General features: G+C 49.2%; 1 protein-coding gene across 17 annotated transcripts in view; it reads right to left on the bottom strand.

The window, feature by feature from the left end:
- MYO18A (myosin XVIIIA) overlaps nucleotides 1-23,361 on the bottom strand; it is a 146,974-nt gene that overhangs the window by 89,707 nt on the left and 33,906 nt on the right. For 7 of the 17 annotated variants that reach the window (XM_080982729.1, XM_080982728.1, XM_080982733.1 and 4 more), the window contains exons 3-6: nucleotides 5,628-5,750; nucleotides 2,669-2,756; nucleotides 1,223-1,332; nucleotides 945-1,121 (exon numbers count right to left, since the gene is read on the bottom strand). In XM_080982729.1, coding sequence (XP_080838855.1) covers nucleotides 945-1,121; nucleotides 1,223-1,332; nucleotides 2,669-2,756; nucleotides 5,628-5,750 — 498 coding nt within the window. Of the gene's footprint in view, nucleotides 1-944; nucleotides 1,122-1,222; nucleotides 1,333-2,668; nucleotides 2,757-5,309; nucleotides 5,461-5,627; nucleotides 5,751-7,713; nucleotides 7,801-8,876; nucleotides 9,663-14,829; nucleotides 14,887-16,725; nucleotides 16,797-20,783; nucleotides 21,029-23,361 lie in introns of those variants that run through there. The other 10 variants (XM_080982724.1, XM_080982723.1, XM_080982722.1 and 7 more) reach the window with 8 other exon arrangements.

The raw sequence follows: 23,361 nt of genomic DNA on the forward strand, positions 1-23,361 counted from the left end.
GTTCCGGTACTTCCAGGTCTGGGTGCGTCCGTAACCCAAAAACGCGCAACCTGAAGTGTCTGTAACCCGAGCTAGATGGACCAGTGGTCTGACTCAGTATAAGGAAGCTTCCTACGTTCCTAAGCGGTTTATGCATTTTCTAGGTAAATAACAGAACTCTGCAGTCCCACCTGAGGAGCAAAGAGCGGCTTTAACAGGGGTACCGTATTTTTCGCTCTATAGGAAGCGCCCGACCATAGGACACACCTTGTTTTAGAGGAGGAGAACAGGGGAAAAAATTCGCCCCTTCAGCGAAGCGGCAGGAGAAACGGAGCCCCTTCCATTTCTCCTCCCGCTTCACTGAAGGGGAGCTGCACCGCTCTCCCTCTCTGCAGTAGGAGAAACGGAGCCTTCAATCGTCTCCATTGGGGGGATATTGATGACCTTTGCCCCCTCTCCTCTCCCAAAGGGAATATCCAAAATCATGGCCAGCCCCAACAATGAGTAACAGCATGGGAGGGAGCATTTACAGCTACCCCACCCCCTACTTCTGGAAGCCTTGCAAGTTGTAGCAGGAGAGGGACTGTGAGAAACCCACCAAGGGGGAGGGTGTTTCTAGAACCAAGGTGAAACGGTCGAGCCCCCTTGTTATTTCTGCTACAGCCAAGAAGTATTGTGTGGTTAATGCAATCTTGTTATATTTACAGTCCTGAAATGTGTCCCCCCCTCCCCCCCGGTATGTTGTTATATTTGCTATCACGCTGCTGTTTCATTATGTTATTTATTAGTTCATTGTTTTTGCAATGGTCGATTCTGGGATACATTCCTCTTTTCTTTGTTGTAAACGGCTCTGAGCAGGATTCTTTCCTCTTGGGAAAGCAGCATACAAACGAAGTGAGGAACAAACGAATGAATGAGCGCCCGCTCTGCCAACCCGCTCCATCCTACCCGGCTGCAACACTCACCTTCTCAGAGTACATGGATGGAGAGCTGAGAGGGTTGATGACCACCATGTTGGGCCCGGCGTAGGTGTGAATGAGGTTCCCGCCATAGCGCTGGCGGAGCGTGTGCAGGACGCTAGACTCATTGAGATACACAAGGCTGGCCAGGTCCTCCACACGGTCGCATGACGGTGGGTTGGCCTGGGCAGAGGGAGAGGGAACGTGGTTAACCTGGGCAGGACAAGGAGTCAATCCAGCTTTGGCTGCAGGTGAGAGGCAGCTAGCCCAGCCTCCACGCCTACCTTTTCCACGTCGTCTTCATCCACCTCGAGCTGAGCTCCATCATAGTCCAGTTTCACCTTGACTTTCCCCTCGGGCAGAAGGCTGGCAGCATCAGTCTTCAACTGGCTTGCTGTGTGGGCAGGGAAGCAGGACACAAGGGTCAGTTGTACGAAAGAGACACAACGCACATGGAGGGAAACCTCGGAGGTAAGGTGATGCTGCCACCTAGTGGCCCAACCAAACACAAAATGCTTTCCAGGACGTAAGATGTGCCCTGCTGGATCAGGCTAATGGCCCATCTAGTCCAGCATCCTGTTCTCAGAGTGGCAGACCAGGTGCCTGTGGGAAACCTGCAGGCAGGATCCGAGCACAAGAGCACTCTCATTTCCTGCATTCTCCAAAAACTGGCATTCAGAAGCATTGCTGCCTCCGACCCTAGAAGCAGAGCGCAACCCTTGTGGCTAGTAACCATTGATAACCCTCTAGATCAGCCTTTCTCAACCTGTGGGTCCCCTGATGTTGTTGAACTACAACTCCCATCACCCCTAGCTAGCAAGGCCAGAGCTCAGGGATGATGGGGGTTGTAGTCCAACAACATCTGGGGACCCACAGGTTGAGAAAGGCTGATCTAGAGCCTCCATGAATTTGTCTATCCTTGTTTGAAGCCATCCAGGTTGGTGGCCATCAATGCCTCTGTGGCAGCAAGTTCTGTAGTTTAACTATGCACTGGCATGAAGGCAAACATGACATGAAGGCCGGCAACACTGTTTGGGGATCCCTTTCAGACAGTCACAGCGCCTGGAGATCAGTCAGCTCCTGCATCCATAGCAGTGACCAGGGGAGGCGTGACCCCTGGGAGGAGCACAGAGAGAAGAAACACCCTGGTGCATCTGCAGCGGCAGCACCGGACGCCTTCATCTGCCCCAGCTGCAACAAAACATGCCTCTCCCATACCGGTCTCTACAGCCACAGTAGGCGCTGTAACATTCCAAGAGTTTGACTTCACCCCCAAAGGAGAACTGCTCCACTGTCACCCGAAACAGACGTACGTCAACAGGAGCAGTGTTCAAAAAATCTGTCCTGAATCTTCCAACATTTAGCTTCACTGGATGTCCATGAGTATTTTGAGAGGGGGATGAAAATTATTCTTCCACTTTGCAACCCACTCCCCCCCAGCCCACTCAATTTCCCAAGCTAGTAGCCATCAAAATATCCCCCTTCAGTTACCTGCTGCTTTCATTGAGCAGCAACCCATAGTTCTACTATTCTGAAATAGAATTTCCCTTCGTTCCTCTCTGTGCTATTTATATTATCCTCCAGCACACGGCCCCTTCAACGAACACTTCATCCCAGCCCCAGATTGCTGGTGGGAACTGGGGGTAGCTGGGGACAGGAAGCCTCTCTGGAAGGTTGAGCCCAAGTCATGAAAAGGAACCCTACCACCTGCACCACTGACCCCCACTTACCTAAGGAGAAGCCATCCTTGTGGACCAGCCACACTTTATCCGTCTCATACCAGGCCTCCTCGGCTGCAATTTGTTCCTCCGTCTTGGCCTGTGGGGATGGGGAGGTGGGCGGACAAGAAACAACTGGAGTCACTACACAGCTCCTCAGAGAGAACGGGGGGGGGGGATGGGGTTCTGCCCACTTCAGCCCAGCTCCATTTAGACTGCATACATACTGTACATTTAAAGCACACAGCTTCCCCCAGCGAATCCTGGGAAATGAAGTTTACCTGTCACAGGACTACAGCTCCCAGGATCCTTTAGGGAAGCTGTGTGCTTTAAATGCATGGTGTGTGCACAGCCTTCCTCACAGAACTTCCCTGCTCATATCTTGCACTCTGCACAGGCCCACCTGCTCTCCTGCCTGATGCACAGAACCCACAAGACTCCCCCTCCCTCAGACGTGTCACGTCACCATCACCACTACCAAAGCTCAACTCTGATCAGGCTGGCTGGGTTCAACCTCCAGAGGGGTTAAATGTGCAGCCCCCCCTCCCCAAAGCAAGCAAGGCAGCTCCTTGAAAATAGCAAAGAGCATGCAGCATGCAGCACTGGCCCCTCCCCAAACTGACACACACACAAAACTCCAGAGGTGCAGACAGAACAAGGTGAGGAGAACGGTGAATGGAGCATGCAAAAAACCCCATCTTGAAATGGACGAAGTAAACCAGGGGCCCTTTACATGGGGAACCTTTGGCTTTCCAGATGCTGCAGAAGCACAACTCCCATCAGCCCCAGCAAGCTTGGCCAAAGGCCAGGGATGTAGAGAGTTGTACTTCAGCAACAATAGGAGGGAACCAGGTTGGGGAAAGGCTGGCCTATGGTCACAGGCCCTTGCAGCTAGGAGAGTTGGGGAAGCAACAACTGGAAGGCCATCTCGAAGCGTGGGGTTGGGTAGGAGAAACCATCCAAGAATGAATTCTGTTGGGGTATTAAAGCAGAATAGGGTCACCTGTTCAAATCCTACTGGGTGGGCTCTTTCAACCTGCTTTATGGGGCTACTGGAAGAATGGGGATAGGGATGAGGATGAGAAGGATGAGGATGACAACATGTGTCTGACCCACAATCCCTGGAAAGGTCCATCATTATATCTATAATGGCTTCCCTTGATCCAGAGACCATCTATGGAGGACAGACTTAGAAAAAGAAATCCCCTTCATGGAACCACACACAAATCCAAGGCAGCTTTTCTTCACCCACACCAAGCACAACCCTTCCCCTCCCGCAAGCTTCAAGCCACAGACGCCCACAAGCAACAAGAGTTGTGAATGGAGCAGCCAAACCTGCGGCCGAGAGACAGCAGAGGCCAGCCCAAAAGCAGCTGCTGGGGCATCGTCCACCTGAGCCTGTGGGAGCTGACAGGAAGGGAAGCAATGTGGGCCAGGTTAATCTCTCTCTGGGTGCCCGCCTCCAGGCGAGATCAGGGTGGGTGGGGGAACCAGCAGGACCATACTACCTCCACCCCCCACAAAAAGAGAACACCTGACTCTGTAGTCTCCCTGTCTGCCATGCTATTAGTCCTACCATGAGAAAAGGGAAACTAAGGTGTGGAGAAAGGAAAAGTCTACTTGGCAGCATATAAAGAGAGAAGGTTCCTTGCAGCAATGAAGGTCGCAGCTTGCTCCGTCCTGAGCCAACCTTCCAAACCCTCAGAGATAGCTGCCCCCAAGTGCAAGGGTGCCACCCCCAATGGACCAAATGTGTGCACCTTTGTAACATCATAATAGTCAGGTGGGAGACCGAGGGTGGGTTCCAAGACACAGGCCATTCACAGAAAGCTGCCTTATACTGAGTCCAACCCACTGGCCTATCTAGCTCAGTATTACCTGGCAGCCTCTCACCAGGACTTCAGGTAGGGCGTCTCTCAGCCCCACCTGGAGATGCTGGCTTCTGCATAAAAAAGTGGGTGCTCTGCACCACAGAGCTACAAGCCTTCCCCCCAACTTTTGGTAGTCACTATGGTTAAAAGGGAAGCCCCATGTTTGAATCTCCTGGACGCTGCTGCCACCCGCCCTTCAGGGCCAGATCCTGAAAAGAAACCACACAGGGTGTCCCTTGCCTTCGTAGTCTGCTTGTGAGTGCCCAGAGGCACCTGGAAAACAGAACGCCGAGCCTTCCAGCTCACCTGCATGGTCCTGGTCTCTGCTCTTCCCCTCTGGTCCTCACCCCGCGCCCCCAAATAGTCCACCTGTATGCAATTTTCCTCCCTGCTGGCCTTTTCTCTTTTGTTTGTCTCCCTTTCCACTGAAAGGTAGTTTGATAAGCTCCTTGGGGCAGGGACCCAAAGGCTACTCTGCAGAAGCGCTGCCTACATGTGCTGCTGGCAGGGTAACACGAACAGCAGGCAGCATGAAAGTAGAGAAAGCTTGTTGCTAATGACTTTTGGGGGCTAAGAAACGATAATCAAATTGAGGATGAGTCTTCCCCACCCACCCACTTACTGACTTTCAGGCCAGGCCAGACCGATTACTGATCCCTGGGGTTTTTTCCTCCTTACCCTGAAGAATAACAGCTGGCCTCCCCACCACTACCACCATTTCCCCAGCCCTCACTTGTGTCACCCAGAGCTCTCCGTCCCATTTCCACGGTAAAGCAACTCACCAGGGCTCTCAGCTGGGACCCGGATTGATCCGTCAGGGGAAGGGGAAAGATCCGGACAGTGTCGCTTTTGGATGCTGAAAGTAGGCGGCCTTTTGCCCCTTCCAAGAGAAGCGGCCCCACTTCCCATGATGCCAGCAATAGCTTTGGCATGTGACATGGAGGCTTCCACCCCTGCCCCACCCCGCTGCCCCCTCCCTCCCTCCCTCCCTCCCTCCCCAACGCCCGCCCAGCCGTGTGCAAACAAGTCATCTCTCTCTTGTCTAGCATGATGGAAAGGGGAGGCCCAGGCCAGATGCCAAGAGGTGAATAAAGCCTTACACTCCAGCACGTGGCGCGAGCACACACATCAACCCAGAGGCAGACGGGAGATAGAAGGGGGTCCTCCGGTGCGCTGGGGTACAGTACCTGGGGGAGTGCAGCCGTGGTGGTCGCAGGCTCCGGCTAACCCAGCAAAGGAGAGAGAGGAGAGAAAAAGAGAGACAGAGAGAGAGAGGTAAGCTGTAAAGTCAAGGGACCAGCAGCAGAGAGGAGAAGGGTATCTCACCTACAAGAAGCAACAAGGAAAGACAGAGGCAGCAGAATCCTCAGCAAGTCTTCTGTGGCCTCCAGCAGTGGCAGGGACCAGCCAAGCTCACTTTGCCCAAGACCCACCCAACAGTCTTGGAGATCAGCAAGGCAGGACCACTGGAACCTAAGCATCATGACACTCTAGGTGGAGCTGTCTTGCCAACCGGTTAAGAGTGTTGGACCAGGACCTGGTAGAGAACAGAGTTCAAATCCCCCACTCGATGAGGAAGCTCCCTGGTTGACCTTGGGGGTCAGTCACCGCCTCTCAGCCTAACCTACCTCATAGGGTTGTTGTGGGGATTGAAGGAGGAGAGGAAGAATGTCATATGCCACCTTGAACTCCTTGGAGAAAAAGGTGAGATATAAATGCAAATCAATAAATATTGGTCTGGACTGGGGGGGTGGGGAAATCTCGACCAATGGCTAGATGGCCAATGCTGGTGTCTGTAATGCCAATGCAACATTTAAAGCCAAGCAGGCAAAGTTATTACAAATATTTTTTACATTTCTATACCACCCTTCATTCGAGGATCACAGGGTGGTTTACCATATAAAAACACAAAATACATATCCTGTAGTAAAAACCAAAACAATATTCCCCCCACCACATAAACTTTTTAAAAGACCATAGATTGTTTAATTAGCCAAAGGCCTGGGAGAAGATGAATGCTTTTGTCTAGCACCCAAAAATGTGCAATGAAGGCAGTTAGTTGCTCAGTTTAGGGTTTGGGGGCTAGTGGCCACAATCCCAAAGCCACCCAGGTTCTGCCCCTCATTCTCCAGGGAGTGGAGTTTTTGAAATCAAAGGCTGGCAGCCCTAAGAGGCAGCTGCAGCCAGGAGATGGCTTTCCCCAGGTGGGCCAACACTGCAAGAGTACAAGCAGAAATGGACCATGCCACCTTAGCTGCTCATTAGAGCTTCTGTAAGCCACCTGACCAATCCAGTGTCTGGCTTAGGAGAATATATACCCAGTTCTGGCCCTATACTTCAAACCTCCTCCTGTCAGCCCAGAGGCCATACTTCAGAGTGCTGAGAATCAGGCACCGTTTACCCAGGTGAGGTTCATGTTGCATGGGGCAAAGGTACAACACTCTGATCACAAAAACCCTCTGAACACAAACATGAAAGCCTTTGAATGCCAAAATCATGTGCTCTGTTATGTTAGTAACACAGTGGCCTACATTTTCATACAAATCTACGTCAGTCAAGGTAGGTGTGTCCCAACATAAGTTAAGGAGGACACTACAGACAGAACAGGAAAAAACTTTTCCCCAGAGAGAAATCTGGGAGGTGCCTACACATCTGTGCATCCAGAGGTGGGAAGATCTCAGAATGATCTGCAGTAATTCAGCAAAGATTTCTGACTCCCAAAGGTTTAGCAATAGAAGCAACGAAATAATTCCCACCCCGCTTTCCCAGTGCCACCCAAAATGATAGGGCTGAAAATAATATCAGGGTAGCCTGGAAATGATTTTTGTTCAGAAGCGCTGTGAGTTGAGCTGAGCTGAGTTGTGGTGGTACTCAAAAACAAATTGCTAGGCTAGGAGCTCTTTTGCACCTGGCTCCAGTTGGTGGATCACAGAGTCCTAGTAAAAGAAGGAAGCTGATCCCGCAAGCCTGAATTCTGCGCACCCCTACCCCATGTGGTAACAGACATCTGTGTGGTGAGCCTCTTTGGTCGCCAGAGACTTTGCATAAATAAACACACATATTCACTGCACAACCACCACCACCCCAGGTTTCTCCCTGCCCCAGAACACAGGCCTTCAGCAAAGGCGCAACAGCAATGCACACAGGCAAAGGGGGCCCTACATGCACCTCCAGCTCAAGACACACCTGCTGGGTGGTTTCCTCTCCAGGACTCAGGGAAGGCGGAGAATTCTCTGCTGGCTTTGCTGTTTGGGGCTTCTCCTTGGAAGGAGTCTAGATGACAGAGGTCATAACTGTATTTAAGGAACCCAGTGATGCATGCTTACACACACACACACACACACCCCTAATGAGTCACGTGGATGCAATGAAGCTCAGGCTAGATTGAAGACAGGCATAACAAGTGGGATTTTTGTAAATTGCTAGAGGTTCTATTTACAAACAGGCGGTATATAAATTTTGTTAAACAAACAAAAAAATAAAGGAGTAGAGTCACTCTGGGCCCATCTTCACTGAACACATTTAATTCCAATGTTTATTCTAGGGTTAAATTTAGCAGGGGGTGTTGATGGTGGATCAGGCCAGTGGCCCATCTAGTCCAGCATCCTGTTCTCACAGTGGGAAACCGGCATTCCAGATTTCAAGCGCTCTCGCCTCTTGTGGTTTCCAGCAATTGATATTAATGCCTTCAACTGTGGATGCAGAACACAGCCATGCTATGGCTTGTCCACTCCTGTCTCCTCAATGAATCTAAAAAGCACTACAGCTTTAAAATGCTGGAAAGCTCCACTTTTCAACCCAAATTTTGCAACCTGAATACTGATATTTATACACTCTGATATAATCTGCTTAGATTTCTTCCCCTGAGGGGAAGAAACTATTAAAGACCCTCCACAGACAGCTTACAAACCCTGCTCAGCTGTCCTCCAGTTTTTGAACTTCCACCCAGAATCACCTGCTCATGTTCAAACTCATCTTTGCAACTCTAAGAGACAGAAATGGGTTTCATGTGTGCTTGAAATGAAGGCGAGGAGCCTCATGGCATGGTCAAAGTGGCACATGGGCTGTTAAGCACACCAATCAGAAGCTGCCCTAAGCACCAAAACAGCTGCCTGGTGGGGGCGACACAGGGTGGGGTAAAGAGAGAGCACAACACACTCCCCGAGAGAAAGAAGAGCCTCGCTGTGGCAGGACTAGCAGCACACTCCATGCATTGAGGACCCCCTCCAGACTCTGGGAGCCAAAGTTCACTGCCCACCCTGCCCAGGTGAGGAACACAAAGGCACTCTGCACATGCTCAGATGCTGGCCTCGTGCGCCCGCCAAGCTGCGGTGCTCATGCACTAGTACCTTATTCGCAGTGGTGGCTTTCTGTATTGCCAGCTTCGCTGGAGCCGCAGGAGGCCCCTTTGGCGCCTGACTCCCCTTTGTGTCTGTGGCCTTCCCTTCCGCAAGAGGTGGGGTCTTTGTCTTCTCTGGGGGCTTCTTCTCCTCCTCTTTCTTCTCTGGCAGCTTGGCACGGGGCCGATGCTCTCTGGTCCTGCCTCTCGACATCAGGCTCTTGAGCCCCACCGAGAGGTCATCCTTGGGGGCTGCCTCCTTGGGCTCAGACTTCAAGGAAGAGGGTGGCCGAGGGGACGGAGAGAGCACCCTTGCAGGTGGGGGCTGGACCTTTGCAGGAGGCTTCTCCTCCTTCTTGCTTGGCTCCGTGGGCCTGACATCTCGTCCCGGCTCCTTGGAGCCCCCAGAATCCTCCCCTGGAAGCACCTTCCGCACCACCTTCCGCACCACCCTCACCACTCTCTTGCGGGAGAGGCCCTGGGCATCGTCAGCAGGTGGCTCGGGCTGAGTCGATGAGCCAGCTCCTTGGGAGCTCTCCAGGCCATTCATGGCTTGGCCGGGAGGGCAGGAATGCTTGGTGTCCCCGTTGAGCAGCGGCTCTGGGCTCTTCACCCTCCCAGGGGGCTCTGGGCTCTTCACCTTCCCAGGGGGCTCTGGGCTCTTCACCCTCCCAGGGGGCTCTGGGCTCTTCACCTTCCCAGGGGGCTCTAGGCTCTTCACCCTCCCAGGGCGTTCTGGGGGCTCTGGGCTGCGGGGGTTCCGGGGGTCCTCCTTTCCTGCACTCTGGACATCCAACTATAGTTGCAGATACATTAAGATGTTGTGAGGAGAGCAGGCCCCCAAACAATGCCATGGTAAGGCAGCAGCGACCAGCCAGGCGCTGTGCTGGAGGGACCAAGTCCAGCCCTTCCACTCCTCCTCCCCACTCAAGGGTTTGCATTCACACAACAAGGAAGAAGCAGCCTTCCTCAGATTTCCCAAGCAGAGAATCCAATGGGATCCCTGGTTCCTTCCCAACAGCAGAGTCAGCCCTGCCCATCCAGAGGGTTAGTTTGGCTTCTGACATGCAAAAAGGCCAGGAAAAGTTTGTGTGACTGGGGAGTGGAGTGGGCAGAAGAGAGTGCTAATCGCAACAAACAGCTGCAAATGAGCAACTGGCTGAGCTGGAGGAAGAGGGCACAGGTGGGGTTCTGGAAGCGAAACGAACATGCCGCCAAAAGGAACGGAAGAGGAGTCTACTGCAAACGGATTTATACACAGCATAGTGGCTACAACCCAACTCAACTTTGCTTGTGTTAGCATCGCCTCTGGTATACAGAGGGCCCACTTATGTCCAAGCCACTTGTGCATTAAGAAAAACCCTGACTAGTTATGCACAAAATTATATGGAAAAAATGCATGGACAGTACGTATGGAAGAGTCAAGCCCCTTTCTATGCTAGCTCTCCGAGTCTTTTTGCTCCAACCTCAGAGGTTTGGGGGAAGGCAGCAGGGTTAGGCTCACAAGGATAAAAGCTTGAGCTTCCGTAGCTCAGTGGTGGAGCATCTGCCTTGCATGCAGAAGGTCCCAGGTTCAATCCCCAGTGGCATCTCTAGGCATCTAGAAGAGTTCCCTGCCTGAAACCCTGGAGCTTCCTATGTTCTAGAGCAAGGTTTCCCAAACTTTGGTCTCCAGTTGGTTTTGGACTACAATCCCCATCATCCCTGACCACTGGCGCTGCTAGCTAAGGATGATGGGAGTTGTGGTCCAAAAACAGCTGGCGACCCAAGTTTGGGAAACCCTGTTCTAGAGTAAAGATTACTTCCAAAGGGCTTTCCCAGGAATGAGAAAATAACTGATTCCCCTCTCCCACGTCCCTGCAGAGCCCTCTGCCCACAAGTCCTTTTCGTAAAGCATCCACCCACGCAGCTAAGACTTTGAAGACTCATCTCAACCCACAGTGTAGCGGCAGCACAGACCAAAGCTCTGCAGTGAGACTGGATGGAAACAAAAATACAAGGAATCAGCTTCCCAGGATAAACTCACCTTGGGAATTGGGGGGGAGGGGAAACCCTACCCTTCAGGCCCCAGCCTAAAAAGAGAAGTGGATCAGGAAAAGGGTGGCATTTAAAAAAAAGGGGGGGAAGACGCCAGTGAAGGCTGTTCCCCTCCAGATGCCCTTCCTTAAAGAGATTTCTTTCAAGCCAAAAAGCAGCCACTGCATCAATTCTGTACTCTCCTGAACAGCACAGGTCTTGTCGTTCTTGGACGAGCTTCTGGCCTCTGCCGAGGGGGCGAAGGCAACACTCAGCAGCCCCAAGATGAGAAAGGAGAGCTGCAGCAGCAGAAGAAGGGGAAGGCTGCCAGGGTACAGGATGAAGAGAAAGAGGGAGAGGGAAGACACCAGTAGGCAAAGCCGAGCAGCTGGCTCCTTGCTTTAGAACAAAGGAGGAAAGCAGGGCAGCTGAGCAAGGGAAGCTTCTGGGTCTGTCTTCAGGAGCAGCTAAAGGAAGAGGAGGTGGCAAGCAGCATAGCTAATGGCCACTGGGCACCAGACCTAGGATGGATGGCCCAAGGCCAGGAAAAGCTTCAACCGCTACGGCAAAAGGCTTGCTGAGGAGAGTGGAAGCAGGGGCGGTGCCGTCATTAAAAAGTTCCAGCTCGCCTTCTGAGCCATGGCTCGGCAAGAAAGGTGCCACTTTTTAACACTGAAATGAGAAGAGGTTATTGACCAGGGCACAGAAAGTCCTGAGGTAAGGAAGCTACGAGCAGGACTCCGCAAAATTCTACCCCAATGGTAACCCAAATTCTGCAAAGCTAAGTGCCATGACCTGTGTAAAACGTGCAAGTTAAGCAAATGTGCATGGTTTGCTTTATTTATGCGCAATTTAATTCTGCATTTTTGCTGTTCTGAATAATTAGTTCTGCTTCTGCTCCACGTCCTTAAATTGAAGCATCAACCGGGGGGGGGGGGGTAGGAATTGGACACTTAATTGAGTTCACAAGTTCCATCCTCACTCTCTTAATTTTAGGCAAACTGTTCCTCCCTGTTAGCCTTTTATAGATGGTAGCTAAGGGGGCCATCACAAAAGGTTTTGCTCTCTCCCCCACACCAAACACTCTGTAATTAAATCCTGTACCTTGAATATATTAAAATGGGGGAAAAACAATACCAATGTTCTTAACAAGCAGAACAGGAGCATATTAGGAATGTATGAAGCTGCCTTATATCATGCCAAATCATTGGTCCATGTAGCTCAGTATCGTATACACTGACTGGCAGCAGATCTCTTTGATTTTATTTGAGTTTCTACTGAAATAAGGCTGCATTTTAATGTTGTATTTTAATCTTGTTTTTAAGTTGTATTTTAATCAATTGTTTTTATACTTGGCGTTAGCCACCCTGAGCCCGGTCTTCGCTGGGGAGGGCGGGGTATAAATAATAATAATTATTATTATTATTATTATTATTATTATTATTATTATTTAGAATTTTCAGGCAGCCGACGCTCCTACCTGAACATGCCAGGGATTGAACTTGGGACCTTGCGTGTGCAAGGCAGGTGCTCTACCACTGAGCTGTGACCTTTCTGTGGCTTTTCATATATTCAGAACCCTGAATATAGATCAAAACATATAAGTTCCTGAAACCATTTCCAATGGTTTGAACTGGGGGGCTCACAAAAGTTTTGGAGGTCTAGACGAGAGAAGGTCTGAGATACTTCTGCCTACCCACTCACATTTCTCCTAGCTATTCAAGGCCAAATGTGGATGGCACATATGTCAGGGATTTTTTAGTTGCGATTCCTGCATTGCAGGGGGTTGGACTAAATGACCCTCGGGATCCCTTCCGGTTCTACAATTCTATGACTCTGTTGTTCTATTCCCCCCTACCAGTATCCTGGGCTGAGACACCACCACATACTTGATAAGATAAGAGCAGGCTGACAAGCAACCAAAGGGCTCATCCTAGGACCAGGAAAAATTAAGTTCAAATCTCTAATTCAGCCACAAAGCTCACAGGGTGGTTGTTGCGAGCACAAAATGTGTGAATGGGGGAGACCCATGTACTACCCTGGCTTCCTTGGGAGGAAAAGCAGGATGCAAATGAAACACAAACTAATGAACTTCACCAGGAGCAGAGTGTTTAAACAGGGGTTTCTCTCGGCAGAGGCACTCAGCTACAAACAGAATAGCAGAGATGCTCTGGGCACCAAATAATCACAGTTGTGTAAAACTGAGGCCCAACCAAAATGTGCATTGAGGGAGCTGTTAAATTAATAACACAAATCAGGAGAAACCCAGCCACCACCAAAAGAAGAGCTGCGGCGATTGCGGGGGGGGGGGGCAGCTCAAGGAATAAAAAGACGGGGATGGGAGAGAAGCCTAAAGGGCCTGAGACTATCTACAAGCCTGTCCCAGAGGGGTAGGTTTCCAGCCCTGATGGCTACAGAAGGATCCCTCCTTCTTTGTCCCTGCCACCATCCATTATCCTAGAACTAGGCCAGAGCTGTGCAGGGGGCACCTTCCCACAGCGATAGCTTTCAAGCCACACCAAGTGATCAGCCTAACAAAGACCCAGCTGAAAGCGCACACAGGGGAGTGGTTCTCTGGGAACTGGCAGGTCCCACCACCCGAAGTGTATATGATTGGGCACAGGGGAGGCAGAGAGAGGTAGGGATGGTGACTCTGGAAATGGGCTCCATTAGGGGTCTCTCGTCAGCATCAACAACAAGGCCAGGCAGGAACCTGGACGAGTCACTTGCTTTCTACATCCCGTGGGCTCAAAGGAAGTGTCGTTCTGCCCCATGGCTAGCACTACTGCTTTCGGTTTTTCCTACCATCAAGCAGTATACAAGTTTTATGAAATAAAAATAAATAAGACTGAAAATCTGCTGATCTTCACAGTGCTTATCAGACCCAGGACTCACCTTTTACCCTCCACATGCCACATGGGCACGGTTTTTCACCACGCATGTGCATGTTTCTCTTTCTCTGCAACTCTCTCCCACCACCCCACCCAAAAAAATCCCTGTGCCCACAGGAGAAAATAGAAGAAAATAATGGCAAGTGTTGGCGCAACCCGCTTTGCTTCCCAACTAAGAATGGAAGAATCTGTCAGCTTTGGTTTCTCTTTCTCGCAATCTTAAATTCAGTTTACCACTTTTCGGTAACAGTTTGCAAGGTGCTTTTTTATTTTTAAAAGTCTTTGTGGAAATTCATTAGCGTTTCAGTGTAAACATCTCTCAATATACACATGTTCATATTTAATTTTGCCTAATACAAACATTTTTGCAAAGGCCCCTAACAAAACGTATTTGGTAAGTGGTGTTTTTGTACTTGTTGTAGTTAATCTTTTTTTTGGGGGGGGGGCTGTTGCTGCTATATTAATTTTTGTATCTGTGTTTTGATTATATAGAAATTGTTCAGTGCAATTGTGCATTTTTTGATGTTCTATTTATTGTTGGTGACTACTTTTGTAATGTTGTAATTATATATTTTTTCATGTTGTAAGCTGCCTTCAGCATGGTTTGAAAGGCAGCATACAAATAAAATTATGTCTGTCTGTATGTAATCTATGCTCTCTCATAAGCATTTTTATACACATGCCTTGGCTGGAGAATTTCATTGCAAAATTCAGAGACGTGCAAATTTCAAAGGATTGCTGCATTTCCACTCGTGGTAATGTTTCAGATGAGGCAAATTTAGTTAAGTTCACCTTTAAATGAGAACTGAATCAAATTCCTTCTTCCCCATCCCTAGTCCCAACACAAAACGTGAAGATAATCTGCCAGCCCCCTCTCGCACTTACAGCTCTAGGATCCCACAAAAAAACACGGTGGGCCCTACAACACACCATGGAGTCTGCACACAAGAGAAAGAAGGAGGGGCAAGACCCACGTCACACACAAATTTGTCCTGGCCTAGAAGTTAGCCCAAGCAAATACCCCACCCTCCAGTGCTCAAACCCAGACGGACTTACAGCCCCATCCTCTCTCTCGTTTTTTTTCGCCGCTAAAGGTTTGTCTTCATCCTTCACCTGAGGAAGTCAAATACATATAAGGAAATATTTCATTCACGCCAGGACAAACAGTTGAAACGTGCATACACACACTTTTTCACTAGCACATTCCGGGCAGTCCATATCACAAGTATGATGGTAGCTTTTCACAAGCACTGAAGTGGTCAGGATGCTCCTAGAAGACCTTGTGTTAAGCTGCTACTGGGCAGAAAACCCATGCTGGAGAAAGGCTGTGTACAGACTCCCATCAACTCTGCATCCAGTAGACTCCCACCACTGGGTTGGGAAGCAGCAGACACCCACCACCTTACCCACAATTCATATCTCTTCTGTGGTTTCTTATGAAATACGACATTTTGATGCAGGGGTCTTTTTCTCTTTTTCACCAGGAAATATCTACTAATATTTTCAATTACATTTTAATGGAGACTTTTACTAGTTTTATTGTAGTCTGCAGGTTGCATACCGCCTCGATATATCTTATGAAAGAGTGGTATATAAGTATTTCAATAAATAAATTCTACCCCCTCAAAAAAAAAACACAACCCCAACTTTTATCTGAATTGAGAAAAAAGCAGCCTTGCTATGTCCTAAGCCAGGAATGTGTACATTCAGCCAAGTTGGTAAAAAGTCCATCTCCGCAGGACATAGAAGATGATAACACATATTCCATTAGGATCAAAGCAGGAGCAATGGTGGGTGGGGTGCCTCAAGAGTGAGGAGGCAACAGCAACTGGGAACCACCGTGATCAAGAGAAACCTGGCATCACAAGAATTACACACTTTTGCTATTTTCTCATCACCCACACCCTTACTCCCCAATCTAGCAACCTTGAAGCCCAGCGAACACAGAACAGCAAACTTGGAACAGAAACTCTGGCAGCAAGGTTGCAACGTGATACACTACACTCCCACCAAACAGGTAGATAGGTTGGTAACACAACAACACAATGATTTATTACTCCAAACCTGGATTGTGAAGACATCACAGTAACCTGTCAGTCAAAAGCGCATTTTAACACCACTGTGTGCAGGGAGGTGCTGGTTCCATTGGCTCTCAAACCACACAAGCCATGCATTGGTGCAAGGGGAGGATGGGGCGGGAAGGAAGGAGGGGGGACACACATTGTTACCGCAAACCTGGGCTTCTTGGGGGCTCCTCATTCCTTGTGGGACTCAAGCACTTGAAAGCTTAAAATGCTCAGAAATAGAGCTATAAAATAGGTGTGGAGATATGAGTCAACAGATGGCAGGAACTATTATATTAAGAGCTCCACACTGAGGTCAAACCCAGGTTTACAGTAACAGCACTCATGATCACACAGAACTTTCAATATATCAGCCTCCACCAACTGGTACCCTCCAGATGTTTTGGACTTCAACTCCCATCAGCCCCAGCCAGCACAATGTAGTCCAAAACATCTCAAGGGCACCGGGTTGGCAAAGGCTCCAATATACAGTGGAGTTAGTAGCACACAAGTTATTTCACAGGCAGATTATTCCACACAGTTGCTATGCAAAGGGCTTGGAGGGAGTGGCTGCCAGTTTGTTCAGTCCATTTGGAGTCTCTGAGAAATGGCAAGGAGGAGAACAGATTCTCCCCAGGGACCTCTGCTCTTCACACAAGCCAAGAGGGGGCCTAGGACTGACCACTGGCATTCCTGCCACATTTCTAACATGACCTCTACTGCTCTGAAGCCAACTCCCTCCTATGCCAGGAACAAGCACAACCTGGTCCCCTTTTCAATGTGCTGCCGCGACTCATGTGCAAAGTGCCCAGTTTTAGGAGAGCAAGGGGGTGGGGAGGGAGAGAGAGGAGGCAGGGAAGGCCAAGAACCACAATAGCAAAGAGACTTCCCTTCTGCTCCCAGAATGCAAATCGTGATGAAAAGGCCATGGCTGCCACGCTGGAGAACCTAAACCCCTGACTGGGAGAGAAAAAGGTGGTAGAGGTTAAGAGTCTGCAGGATGGGGGGGGGAGCCCTCTGGGTCCCAGGCAAGACAGACCGAGGAACCACAACAAGGGGAAACCTGGGGCAAAGGATTCCTAAGTAATCATGCCTCCAAATTCCCATTCTCTTAACCTCGGGTGCAGAAAATGAAATGCTACTCACCCTCAATAATTTTTCAGGTAATTCCACCCCACCCAAAATAAGCATTTGCTTTACAGGCAATGCAAGGCTGCAGCCTTGGGATAGTGACTTCCGCAGGCCCTTTTAAATGCAGTGACCTCCTACCTTCTTCCAGTGTAGAAAAACTTGATCTGACAACATTGCCTTAGCTCCATGTGCCTTCCTTTCTGAACTAGCCGTTAATTAAGGCTCCTCCCCCCACACCCTTCACCTGTCATTATTAACCCATCCCCAGTATTGTCCCTAGCTATAATTTTAGATGTCACTTCTTAGGGATGTCTGAGTTAACTGAACAGAACTTGAAATGCATCAAGATACAGGCTGTGTGGGTTATTCCTTTCTGCTTGTCTTAATTCTCCTTTTCGATTAAAGGAGAGGCAGCCTTCTTTGGCTAACCCAATCACATTTGCAAAAGGTTTGACAGCAGCTTGAGATTCACAGGCAGGTGCCTCTAAGAGCAACTGGCGCAACCAGAATCCTCCATGCAGGTGTTGCAGCCTTTGCAAGGGGGCACAGTAGTAGAAGGGAGAGCATATCAACCTCTTAACAGGTGAGCTTTGCAGATCCTGTAACTGTTTCATGAGCTGGAAGTCCAGGATCAAAATGGAAACAACTGGCTGAGCCCACACAATGTGACCTGGGTTCCTTTATTACAGACAGGGAAGCACAAACTTGTAAATGTAAGGAAGTGGCAACCTCAGCCTTCACACAAGCTGCCATGTCTCAGAAACCACCCAGGCTACAACTCCAGCAGCGTTGAATCTCCTTTTCCACTGAAGGGAGAAGGGATTTGCTACAGATCTAAAGCTGTCTTAGGGGAGCCAAGAGTGAGATCTTCTCACTGCAGTTTCCCCAAAGGCTTAGCTGACAGGTACCAAGGCTCCTAAGACATTTGTGTAAGGGATGGATACAAACGGGGCACAATCACTCACTCTCTGGTTATAGAGCATCACGGGCGCCCATTGAAACTGACAGCAGGCAAGGCTTATGACAGACACGAAAGGAACCCTGCTCTCACAATACCACATACCTGATGGACTCATTGCCACAGAAGGCCAGGACAGACACCAAGGGATAATATAATTTTATAAATGGAATTATCAACATGGGTAGGGCACATATCCCCTCCTCTGAGGCCAGTGTGAGACAGAGGCTACTAGGGTGGGTGGGGGTTGCAATCTAGTAAAAAATGATGATATTCAGACTAGTCACTTTTGTTGAACTATTTACAATGTTTATTTAATCGATCAGATAATATTTATATCCCACTTTATGCCTCAATAGGAGGCACTCAGAAGAAGTTCACAATCAAATGCAATTAAATAACTAACCCTGGGCAGACCAAGCACTGAGCAGGACATCAGTCAAACAAGCCAGTCTGTTCCCAAGTCAAGTTACTAGATGAGAATTGCTGGAACAGCCTCTCCTCTATTCCATTGGGAGGACGCATGGCTTGGCTTCTCCATCCATCAATGGGGCAGCTTGGGCTATGGAGGAATCCCTGTGCTAAAGCTCATTTTATGGACTTCTCTCTCCACCACCTTGCAAACGTACTGGGTGGCCTGACTCGAACTCATGGGTTTTGGCACAGTGAGCAGGACAAGGCCCCCAGGAACAAAGGCCACCGCCACCAGCTTAGCATGTACAAAGGCCCAGATCACACTGCAGGTAAAGAAGCCATTCCCTCTCCACAGGAGAGTGAGAACTACAGAAAAGCAGCAAGGAAACCAGTTCCTGGCACATCACCCCCAGCTCCTGAAACCCAGAGACAGGGAGGGGGAGTGCTTACTTTGACATATAATATAAGAAGAGTTTGAGGGAGTTGGGGATGTTTGGCCTGGAAAAAAGGAGAGTGAGAGCAGATAGGATAGCCATCTTCAAATATCAAAAGGGCTGTCACATGGAAGATGAAGAAAGCTTGTTTCCTCCTGCTCCGGAGGGTAGGACACGAACCAATGGCCCCAAGTTAGGAATAACTTTCTGACAGTAAGAGCTGTTCAACGGACTTCCTCAGAAGGCGATTGACTCTCCTTCCTTGGAGGTTTTTCAGTGGAGTTTAGATGGGCATCTGTCATGGGTGCTTTAGCTGAGATTCCTGCATTGCAGGACTAGATGATCCTCAGGGTCCCTTCCAGATTCTAAAAACCTGCTGGATCAGCTCAGTGGCCCATGTACTGGAGCATCCTGCTCTCAAAGTGGCCAATCAGGTGCCCCAAAGGGAAGCCTGCAAGGAGGACCTGAGCACAACAGCAACTCTCCCTTCCTGTGATTTCCAGTAAGTGGCATTCAAAGGTCTGCTGCCTCTGACAGTGGAGGGAAAACACAGCCATCAGGGTTGGGACCCCTTGATAGCCTTATCCTCCACTAATGTGTCTTTTAAAACCATCCAAGTTTGCAGCCATCACTGTATCTTGAGGGAGAAAATTCCATAGTTTAACTAAGAACACAGTGAGTAAGCCCTTTCTTTTGTCTATCCTGAATCCTCCAACGTTCAGTTTCCTTGGATGTCCCCAAGTTCTACTGTTATGAGAGAGAAAATTTGTTCCCTATCCACATTCTCCATACCATGCATAATTTCATACACTTTGATCAAGTTGCCTCTTATTTGCTTTTTCTCACCTACTGAAAGCTGTCATTTGCACCTCACTTCCAGACAGAGAGAGGCCTTTGCTCAGCAGTTATTCTAAGATGCTGACTCTGTGTCAGGTGCCTGCAGCTGGCTGGCTGGTTGGCTGAATAACCCAGCCTTTGCTTAAATGGCCTTGATGACAAGTCAGACTCTGGCTTACCTCGCCCCTAACATTTGGCATTGAACACAACCTATCCAAGGGGGTAATGGAAAGATGGGAGCAAAGCTTTCCATGAGCCCTCAAGTAAAGTAAAGCACTGATTCTCCCACATTCTGACTTCACCAGACTCTCTGCCCGGCCATTTTCAACTTTTTCTCAGTGACTCATAAGGGCAAGAAACCTACCTAAAAAAAAATTAAAAAGGAAGCTGCAATTCTCAAGGCTACAGAATTCCACACTGAGGGATCATAGGGCATGACTGTGGAAGGGCAGCATGCACACAGCTCTGTCTATTACTATGAACAGCAGCTCAAGGCACACTAATCACTCTCCAGGAAAGGCACCACAACACTCACATTGAGACGTAACTGTCTCATCCATTCTACACTCAGTCTCGTCTTCCACTCAAGAGGAGCCAGAGGCTGAGCCCTAATCAGCACAACAGACCCTCTAGGGAAGTACCCAAACGGTCACTCCAGGCCTTTGCAAGAGACGAGTCCCACCGGGGCAGGGAGGGGTGGGAACGAGAAATGAAATCAGTTTAGAGGCTTTACTAGAAGTTATAAGCGAGTTGAGGTTAGACTCTCCCAGGCTGGTTAGCTTTCCCACCACTACCGGTAAATCACACTCCCCACACAACATATAGAGCAATGGAACTGGCCAAAAGGGAAACCTGGGGGGCCCTCACACCTCCAGACTTGCCACACTGAATACTTGCTAGGGATTTTTTTAGGGGGACAAAGGGAGAGAGTGGCAGAAACCAAGTCACTCCCCAGTACAGTATCAATGACTGGGAAACCTCAGCAGAGCAGGTCTCCAGCCCCCTGCTCAGAAGCAACTATAAATAGGGTAACAATGGAGGCCTGCTTTGTAGATTTGGAAGAGCCAAAGTAAAGCCCGCCCCCTCCCTTAAAAACACCAGCCCCCTCTCTTCCAAATTTTCATCACCATAAAGCAGGGCACATAATGAGGAAGAGGAGGGTTGCCACCTTACCGAAAATTGGGGGAGGCCGGAGGCCCAGTGAGAGAGGCAGCAGCAGTGCGGGCGCCCTGGCAGGGCTTCCGTTGGAAAAGACTGAGCGAAACGCGATAGGTAAGCCAAGTGTCACTTCCCAAGCGCAACGGCCAGAGGCAGAGGGACAGCTGAGCTGATACTGTCTGCCTAAAAATAGCCAAGAATGCAAGGCAGGCCTGGGAGAAAGGGGGGCAGTGGTGGTGGTAGAAGCTGGCTTGCTAGTGACCAGCTGCCCCCTGGTCTCTGCCTTGAACAAGCAGGGCTTTTACAGTCTCTCATGGGCGAAGCCACATTTGGCAAGGGAGGGGGGGAGGAAGGAGAGAGGAGAAGCAGCCTCATCCTATACCGGGGAGAGGAAGTGATGTGGGTGTCTGGCACATGAACCGTTAGTGCTCCTGCACGGCAGGAAACCAGCGCTCAGAAGGTCTCCTCCTCATCTGGTGGGGGGGTGGGGGTGCTATGTGAGAGGCCAAAGAGAACTGTACCTGACTTTGTGCACAAACTTCAGGTGGAGAAGAACCACAACCAATCAAGCAACCTCCACCAGAAAGACAAAAGGAGAGTTGGTTAATAACCAGAGACAGCCATCGTAGATACATTACTTGCACTGTGCTTGCCACTAGGAGAGGGCGTGTTGGTCTGTTTCCATACTCTGTCAGTTTCAAAAGTGTTCATTTTGCAAGCCTGTTCTGTGGCATTTTCACAATAATCTTAGCGTAACAACAAAAAAATTCACATGGAAATTCATGTTTTCTCACAAAACCCAAGCTTCAGAACCTACTTTCTTTCAAAGTAAGAACATAAGAAGAGCTCTCCTGGATGAGGCCAGTGGGCTATCTAAGTTTAGCATCCTGTTCTCACTGTGGTCGACCATATGCCACAATGGGAAGTCCACAAACAGGACCCAAACTCAACAGCCCCATCGCCACATGTATTCTGGTATTTGTGGGGCATACTGCCTCTGACAGTGGAGGGAGAACACAGCCATCATGGTTAGTAGGCACTGATAGCATTATCCTCTGTTACTATTTGTCTAACCCTCTTTTAAAGCCATCTAGGTTGGTGACCACCACTGCCTCCTGACAGAGCAAGTTCCAAACATTAACTATGTGTTGCATGAAGAAGTACTTTATTTTAACTGTCTTGAATCTTCATTGGATGTTCACAAAGGATAGTGTTACTCTATCCACTTTCTCCACACCATTATGATATCATAGCTGAAAACTCCATCACAAAATTCAGAAAATTGAGAAATCTGAACAATAGTCAAGTTTTGATTGGTACATTCAGTTCATAGCACACACACACGTGTTATTTACATATCCATACTTTTCAGAGATTATTTCTGAATTAAATGTTTAGGAATGAAATCCTTCCTCCTGCACTGCTTAGCTACCCCAATATTATAGTATTCCCTAAATTTCATATGCATGGGGTTAAGCTTCCTTTCATTGGGATGCAAACAGTGCCACACATAGCAAAAGGGGGGGAAATAGCCCTTGGTTTGCACCCTGCAGATTGAAGGAGAACCCAATAAATTCAGAGAGGGAACTACCATGCCACTTGCCTCTGGGCAATAATTAGGAGTACTCTTCCATTCAGCAACCCCAATATAGTTGTATTCCCAATATTTCATATGCATGTGGTTATGTTTCCTTCCACCATGTGGGGGCTCTTGATCATGAGCATTTCTTTACATTCTACGTAGTTGTTGAGGAAAGACAGCCTTTCGTTTGCACCCTGTGGGTTGAAGAAGACCATAATATTCAGAGAGGCAACAATCACACCACTTGCCTCCAGACAACAATTTCCAAGCCCTGCTTGAACCGTCAATGCATCAAGGAGGGAGGAAAAGAGAGCCAGGGAAGAGACTGCCAAAGATGTTTTAATCACACAACATTCAGCCTTGAAGCAAGGGGTTAGACTAGGTGGCACGCTGGCTGAAACTTTTATAGAACAGTAGGTGCTGCTACAAAGCTACGCACGGCCATTTCCATGGCAACCAACACAGCAGAGCCAGAAATAGGAACAAAATCAAGGGATTCCTCCCACTTGACTAGGGAGGAGGGAAGGGGGGCGTGTTTTGAAAGACATGGCACACGCCAAAAAGGTGGACTCACAATGGTCTTCCCTGTGGCACTCCCTGGGAGCATCAAAAGGCAATGTTGATGCATAAGTCTCATAGCCTGGATATGGCAGGGGGAAACAGGGGGGGAGCCTTGTGAGCTGCTACTTCCCACTCAAGGCAGGTTCTGTTGAGCAGACATACGAGCCATGCTCAACAGCACCATCCCATCATGGATGCTTTAGAAGATTCCTGCATTGCAGGAGGTAGGTCTAGAATACCCTGAGGGTCCCTTCCAGCTGCACAATTCTATGATTAGGCTTAGATTGGTGCTGAAAAGAATTTCCTTTGGTGGGATTCAAGAACGTTAAGAAAAGCCCTGTGAGATCAGACCAGGGGTCCAGCTACTCCACCATCTTGCTTCCCATGGTGGCCACAAGCAGGACATGAGGGCCAGAAGGGTGATCCCCAGGGGCTGATATTCAGAGGAAT

This window comes from Podarcis pityusensis (assembly GCF_964106645.2).
Source record: "Podarcis pityusensis genome assembly, chromosome: 15".
NCBI classification, from domain to species: Eukaryota; Metazoa; Chordata; class Lepidosauria; order Squamata; family Lacertidae; genus Podarcis; species Podarcis pityusensis.